Below are 8188 nucleotides of genomic sequence, written 5' to 3' on the forward strand. Positions count from 1 at the left end.
CAAGCCACAGATTTTAGCGTTTGCGAACAGGTGTGGGCACTGGCACCGGCTCCATTCTGGTCGGCCTGAAAGCCCTATATGAGGAATATGGGACCACTGTGGAATGACGTTTCGACCTCTCGGTCTTCCTCAGATCTATCTGAGGAAGACCGAGAGGTCGAAACGTCATTGCCAATGAATGAATAAATAAAAAGATGAAAAAATAACTTCAAGAAGGAAAAATCCAAAGAAGTGTGCGAACCCTTTTTTCAAAAAATACGTAATCTTTTTGTTCAGCACCAGGGATTGTGCACAAGTAACTCTCTACCACTGTGGAATGCCCTGCATGCCAGAGGACCAGTCCAGTCCAGCTCTGCAGGGCTTCTATCCAACCGGAGTTAATTTCCCCCATCAGTGTGGACCGGCAGGCTACAGTACATTTGCTATAGCCTGTAGCCTTGGTAACCCAGCACCTTGTCGTAGACTTCATTTTGTACAGAAAGTCTGCCTTTGCCGCTGCAATGAAAAACATGGCCTTCCTGGAGATATGTAATCCTCAGAAGGCTGAAACATTTGGTTATGCCTTGACCAAGCCATTACTGTCTTGTCATGCCCAATATGTAATTAACCTGGTGTCAGCGTCAAAAATTACCAATCTACTTGCCGATTGGCTAGGAAAGTCAAAGGTGTACCACTACAACTTCTACTGCTATAAAAAAAACAAGTTAATGGAAAGGGAGACAGGCTGTCAGTACCAAATCAAAAGTACATTTGAAGACAGGCTGTTGGTGCCAAATCAAAAGTATATTTGGGGAGAAGAGCTCCCCAGAAGACACTTGGTACCTGTCACTTATCAGACACTGATCAAACACACCCAGTACATATTGAAGGAGAAACAACAGTCTGTAGAAAAAAATGACTAAATTTATTCTTAAATATTTAAAGCAATACAAAATACATTCCTGCATCAAACTCTGTACAGCTTGTGTCCTATGTACACTGGCATAGCGACTAACAGCAAGTCACATGAACAGCTTCATATCAAAGTGACCTGCAAAAGCAGCAGCTTTAGAGTACCGTTGGCAAAAGGCGGAGGCACAAAATCAAGGGCATATTGAAAAACAAATAACAACCCAAAACATATAAAATCTATCATACAGTATTTACATTTAAGAAAGGAAAACAAAAATGATCAAAAGGTCAATTCTTCGCAGTACAAAATGGCCAGCTGAGCTTCCATTACATGGCACTGAGTCCAGTCCAGTAGCATCCTGGGATAGCAGGAAGTGATGGCCTGTGTCCAATCACATGATGCGCCCCCATGTGACAGCTTTGACACCCAGCCAGGTGGGTCACTCCAAGAACATGTTTAAAGGTGCTCTGTGTAGGATGGTGGCCAGAGTAGGTATTGCAACTATGCTGCTCATTGAAACTGTGCTGCCTATTGACAAATGTAATCTTTTCATGAATATTTACCAAATAATAAACTAATATTTACTGGTATGACAGAAGTATAGTAATCTTTGCTGCTGAAAATGCCTATTTCTGGAAATTCAAAATGGCAGACCATGGAGAAGATCCCCCTTTCCGTGTATGAAAAGTGCAATTTTTCCAGTCATAATGAATGCTTGTGGAAAAGGTAACATTTGTGAATGGGCAGCATACATTTTGGAAATAAACTACTAAAAATATTAGACAGAGCATCTTTAAGCCATAAACCTGGATAAGTTTACCTAGAAAAGGTGGTAAACTTGCTAATACATAGCCCTTTGGCCATCATTGACATAAGAAAATAAAGGCTCCAGGGTCTAGCATTAGATTATTTACCACTATCTCCAGGTTAACCTAACCTGGTTTGATACAGACCCATGGTCTTGGAATTACCATCTAGGTCTGCTTTACAAATGAATTCACTGCAGGTAGGTAGACATTGGCAGGGAGGGTCTTAAAAAAGTGGAGAAGACGCGCTCACACTATCGCCTAAATAGGCTACTTAACAATTCTTAACTGGGTGCTGAATCCCACAAAAACTTGAATGGATAAATGAAGCGAAGGACAGCACTCTTCAGATTTCTTTTTTGTTTATTCGCCCGGCGAATTGGGCGAATAAACAAAAAAGAAATCTGAAGAGTGCTGTCCTTCGCTTCATTTATCCAGGGAGGGTCTTACACACACACACACACACACACACACACATGCACGCACGCACGCACATGGCCAGGCAGGCAGTATTGTACCCCTAATTTCTTTATGAGAAATAAAACTCAGTAACTCAGTAGAAAAAGTACAGAAAAAAGTAGCTTGCCTTTTTAAAAACCTAAAACAAACAAAAATACAGTGAATATATACAAGAGAAAAGAATGAAGCTGACATTAACCATTGGGAGTGAGAACTTCCCTTGAAATATTTCTACAAATAAGGTCAGTCCATTCATTTATCAATTTGAGATGGCAAATGTAAATGCTTTTCCGATTCACATGATTTTGAAGGACATTGTGTCTTCATGTAACACTAGAGTTTTGAGTAGGTATACATTACAAATTAGGCATCACACATCAGCGTCCTCTTCTCCTTTTGCCCACAAATGATGCTTGGGGGAAGGTAACAGTGACACAGCAAACGTTGCGGGGCTAATTCGGGGACAACACGAGAGTTGAATTCAACATGTACTTTGGTACTGTGGTTTCAATCTTGAGTACTTTGTGTAGTGTAGTCAAACTTATGTCAATCAGGCAGCAAGGGGAGTCATAACATCCTCTAATCATCTCCTCTACCTGCAGTAGCTGATAGTGTGAATCTCTTTAATGTAGGAAATAAAATGTACACCGTAACGGAAAAAGGAAGATCATGGAAATGGAAAAGGAAAAGGAAGATCAATCATTTGATGTACAGTAGAGGAAGGGTGATTTCATCACTCCTGCTTTGCCATACACTCCTTTTGACTAGGGACAGATCATCTGTCACATAATAATGATAATCAATAAATAACAAAAACTACTCCGCAAGCCTCTGGTCCCCCTGCTTAGATTCTGAATAAAGATGCCACTACAGTGAGTACGTGTCTAAATCTGATTAAACTCAGAGGCGGAGGTCGGCATGAGCCGTGTTCTGAAATGACACACAAGAGGTTATCCGAGGTACGGAGGCGCATGGGGGAAGAGAAAAAAAGCTGCGCTGGTGCACTGAACTAGTCCACCAACTGAACGGTATTGAATGTGGGCGGGCGGTCACCCATGGGGACCCTGGTTCCAATCCCACCTGGTTCCAATCCCTCCTGGTTCATTTGCCAATCTCAACCAATCTCTCTCTCTCCCACTAACTTCCTGTCACACTATTGACTTTCATGTCAAAATAAAGGCAGAATAGGTCAAGAAAATATCTTAAAAATAATAAAAAAAACAGACGGAAAAAGTTTTGCAGACTGGTGTGTGGGCTAGGTGCATTGACTCTGCACTCAGTGGCTGACTGATACTGTGTGGGGACTGTGAGCCGCCGCCACACATGAATAAATTTGGCTTATTGGCTACTGAGCATCCTGCTAAAGTGCTACATTTATTTATGGTCAAACTGAGCTAATTGACAACAGATGTCTGGTGTGTACGTGTGTGTGCGCGCGCGCGTGTGTGCGTGCGCTTTGATGACCTTCCCAGGGACCAAATTATGGTCAAAAGCTGTTTTTCGAAACTTCAATATTTCATGGGGGCAAATACTGTAACCTTTAACATAAAAAACCCAACTCCAACCGGGCCAATTAACTAATGAGGTGTGATGGATGGCTGGAGAGATGAAGGAACAGCAAGCAGAGAAGTCGGTGAACCTAACTGGCAGGTGGGAGAGTTAATTGGACAGAGAGGGACGCGTGGTGGCCATTCACCATAGATATGAACACTATTGTACATGCCATGTTCAGCCTTCTGCTGTGGCCCAACCCTGGGCGACGCCATCTTGGGCCGGTATAATGGCATTTCTCATAGATGTTACTGCCACCTACAGGGTGATGTGCGTATTGCCTTGTCAGAAATTGATGGCAGCATCAAACATCTTCTAACCAGAGCCATCTAATAACAGAGTTGCGCAAACCGGGGACCAGGAAGTCGGTTGGTGATGTGATTCGCGTAGATTAAAATGTTTCTTAACAGTAAACTTCTGTTCGTTGGAAACTAACACAGAACCATCACATACCAAACAAAGATTAAGTACAGACAAATTACATTACCTTTACCACATTTTCTGTGTTCTACCGCCACCTCCTGGAACTAAGTAACTTCTAATAGAACTAAAGTCAATGGGGATTTCCATGTTAACGCTCCGTGAGGCTCCATGAGAGCCGCCATTGCTGTGGAAAGATTGGTCCATAGAGGTCTATGGGAGTGGCGTAACTCTGTTATTAGATGGCTCTGCTTCTAACTAGAGTAAGATAACCCAGACTCTGCCCACCCAATGCAAAGGCGTGTGCTCAAGTTCGGTCTCCTAAGGGGGCGCTGCCCCCTCCTTCTTTTTGTCTTTCTGTGGTATTTGCTGACGGCTTGCATGAGATGTGCGCTACCGCCATCTACAGCGCTAAGGTGACTCCATTCATTCTCAACCGCAAGACTCCAAAGGTCTCCTAACCGAAGGTCTCCTAAAGGGGCGTTCACCTGACATCACATGGATCCAGGAAATGCACTCCTTTGAAGTATTTTACTCTAATAGAGGATGATGTTTGATGCCGTGTTCAGCCTTTTGGCATGGTCCAACCCTGGGCTACACCATCTTGGGGCGGAATCATAATATTTGTCATAGATGTTACCGCCACCTACAGGGTGATGTGCGTATTGCCTTGTCACCAATTGATGGCTGCATTATGCCAGCTGAAACATGGCGTCGATCTGCCTAAAGCCATTCGTTCCTATATAGAGGAGTGGTCAACAGGGAATGAAGTCTTCACTCCTATGGCCAATCACATGGCGGCCATCTTCCCTAACACCATACTGAGGCTGGAGAGAATATGGAGAAGATAAAGTAATAATACAAAAGAAAAAAAAAATGTAATGAACAAATGACAAAATGTATCTGAAAACAACAAAGGAATATGGCAGCCAAGGAGGAGGGTGGGGAACCAATATGACATGAGTCACAGAAATGACAGATAGTGACGTTATTTAGTTGAGTATTTTGCAGTATAATTTATAATTATTATAATTTAAAGTAATTTGATTGAAGGGTGTGTGTGTGTGTGTGTGGGGGGGGGGGTTGTTTGGGAGTGGGAATGAGCAGCAACATGGCAAGGTGGAAGGCTCAGGGAAGACCCCAAGGATGATAGTGGTGGGAAGTCGTTAGGGAAGACTCCAGTACTGGTGGTGCAGGTTGTTGTGGCGTGGACCTAAGGGAAAACCCCAGGGATGGTGCCCTGACGGTGGTGTTGTTGAGACGAATAAGACCCCAAGTAATGGTGGTGATGGTTGTGGTTGTTGGGTGTGGATCATGGGTGGTGCGAGTCATAGGGGAAAGATCCCAGGGATGGTGGTGATGGTTGTCAGGGTGTGTGGATCTATGGGAAGACCCCAGAGATAGTACACTGCCATTCGGGTGCCGTCTCCTGCACCACCTCCTCCAGATCCAACTCTGCTGTGGTCTCCTCTTCCTCTTCTTCCTCCTCCTCCTCCTCTTCCTCGTCGTCCTCCTCCTCTTCTGGCTGCTCGTCGCCTGTGGTCACCTCTACACACACCTCAGACTGCTGCTGCTGCTGCTGCCGCGTCGCCACCTGCTGCTGCTGCTGCTGAGGAACGCCCTGTACCTGACCTTGCTGCTGAGGCCGACCTGATGGGGGGGGGAGAGAGAGAGATGGTAAGTACCTTCTAGTGCATTTCTTCATGTTGTTACTTGAGTGAAGGAACAGAGAGAGAGAGAGAGAGAGAGAGAGAGAGAGAGAGAGAGAGAGAGAGAGAGAGATGGTAAGTACCTTCTAGTGCATTTCTTCATGTTGTTACTTGAGTGAAGGAACAGAAAGAAAGAGAGAGAGAGAGAGAGAGAGAGAGAGAGAGAGAGAGAGAGAGAGAGAGAGAGAGAGAGAGAGAGATACTGAAAGAAAGACAGAATGAGAGAGAGAGAGAGAGTGAAAGAAAGACAGAGAGAGAGCAAAGAAGGTGAGCAAAACATAGAATTGCAGTGTGTTCGTTTCAAATACAAAATCCTCAGCATTTCTACTGGAATCCTGTCCAGTGGAGCACTCAGAGGAGGAGTGAGGAGTGAGGAGTGTGTGTGTGTGTGTGTGTGTGTGTGTGTGTGTGTGTGTGTGTGTGTGTGTGTGTGTGTGTGTGTGTGTGTGTGTGTGTGTGTGTGTGTGTGTGTGTACGAATGTGTACGTTTATGCATGTGTATATATGTGTGTGTGTGTAGTGTAGTGTGTAGTGTGTGTGTGCACAAAAGTGTGGGTTTGACCTTCCCAGGAACCAAATTATGGTCAAAAGATGTTTTTCAGAATTTCAATATTTCACTCAGAGGAGGTCGGGAGGTGCAGCAGGGAGTCACGCAGGAGGAGGGGAGGCGCAGGGAGGCGGGGCAGGAGGAGGGGAGGCGCAGGGAGTCGGGGCAGGAGGAGGGGAGGCGCAGGGAGTCGGGGCAGGAGGAGGGGAGGCGCAGGGAGTCGGGGCAGGAGGAGGGGAGGCGCAGGGTGTCGGGGCAGGAGGAGGGGAGGCGCAGGGTGTAGTCGGGCAGGCAGGAGGAGGGGAGGCGCAGGGAGTCGGGGCAGGAGGAGGGGAGGCGCAGGGAGTGGCGCAGGGGGAAGTCGGGGCAGGAGGAGGGGAGGCGCAGGGAGTCGGGGCAGGAGGAGGGGAGGCGCAGGGAGTCGGGGCAGGAGGAGGGGAGGCGCAGGGTGTCGGGGCAGGAGGAGGGGAGGCGCAGGGAGTCGGGGCAGGAGGAGGGGAGGCGCAGGGTGTCGGGGCAGGAGGAGGGGAGGCGCAGGGAGTCGGGGCAGGAGGAGGGGAGGCGCAGGGAGTCGGGGCAGGAGGAGGGGAGGCGCAGGGAGTCACGCAGGAGGAGGGGAGGCGCAGGGAGTCGGGGCAGGAGGAGGGGAGGTGCAGGGAGGCGGTGCAGACTAACAGGGCAATAGCAGGAGGGGAGGTCAGAGCAGGGCAACGAGACGTAGCAGATGGAGTCATGGCAGGCCAGGCCAGGCCAACTGGACAGAGGAGTGCAGAGGAGGCCAACTAGACTGGTGTTTCTCAACGGGCGCTCTACAGCCCCCCAGGGGGTTTTAGGGGGGCCCGCAGGGGGGCGTTGAGAGAAGGATACAGCTGCCTGAGAGGCTGCTTACCCTCTTCATCCCAGCTGGGACATAAGAGAGGGGAGGTGAGAGGGGAGGTGCTTAGTTGCCATAGGAGGCCATTTGCACACCTTATTTTTTAATTTTAAGGGACGTGTTAGGTTGGGGGGTGGGGTGGGGTGGGGGGGTGTTGAGAATGATACAGCTGAGAGGGTGCAGTGCAGTGCAGTGCAGTGCAGTGGGGGGCCATTTGTCCATTTCATTTTTCAATACTAAGGGGGGCATTGGCAGGCTTTTGATGAGATCAAGGGGGCATTGGGAGGGTTATGATGAGGTCCAGTGAGGGGGTGTTTATTCAATAAAGGTTGAGAACCACTGAACTGCACTATAGACAGAGCAGACAGAAGAGTGTGGGCAAGTCAGTTCAGTTCAGTTCAGTTCAGTTCAGGTCAGGTCAGGGCAGGTGAGGACCTCATCTGACACTACTTGTTCCAGCTGCCTCACCTGGCATCCACCAGCTCCATGCATTCATAACAGGGGGCTCAGGAGCTCTCACAGAGAGAGGGATTAAGGAAGGGAGATGGGGAAGGGGAGAGAGAGAGAGAGGGAGAGAGAGAGAGAGAGAGAGAGAGAGAGAGAGAGAGGGAGAGAGAGAGAGAGAGAGAGAGAGAGAGAGAGAGAAAGAGAGAGAGGCAGAGAGACAGTGGTACAGAGAGCTACAGAGCGATAGAGCGATAGAGAAATAGAAAAGGAGGAAAGCTACAGAGTGATGGAAAAAGAGGGCATGCTACAAAGAGAGAGACAGATAGAGATAACGAGAGAGAGAGATAGAGAGAGAGGGAGAGAGATAGTGAGAGAGAAGTAGAGAGAGCCACAGAGAGAGGGTGCAGTACTCAGTACTTAGAATAACCTGCATAATTCCATCCTGTTGATGACTGAATGTGTTGCATGTTCTCTACACTTCCT

The 8188-nt window shown here is 47.5% G+C and overlaps 1 protein-coding gene across 1 annotated transcript in view; it reads right to left on the minus strand.

Moving 5' to 3' along the window:
* Nucleotides 1-5221: 5221 nt before the first annotated feature.
* LOC134449012 (zinc finger protein 236-like) overlaps nt 5222-8188 on the minus strand; it is a 147808-nt gene continuing 144841 nt past the window's right edge. Inside the window, exon 34 of the mRNA XM_063198747.1 lies at nt 5222-5778. Within this exon, the coding sequence (XP_063054817.1) occupies nt 5510-5778 (269 nt within the window). The 3' untranslated portion in view covers nt 5222-5509. The remainder of the gene's footprint in view (nt 5779-8188) is intronic.

The sequence above is a fragment of the Engraulis encrasicolus genome, chromosome 5, assembly GCF_034702125.1.
Source record: "Engraulis encrasicolus isolate BLACKSEA-1 chromosome 5, IST_EnEncr_1.0, whole genome shotgun sequence".
Taxonomy (NCBI): domain Eukaryota; kingdom Metazoa; phylum Chordata; class Actinopteri; order Clupeiformes; family Engraulidae; genus Engraulis; species Engraulis encrasicolus.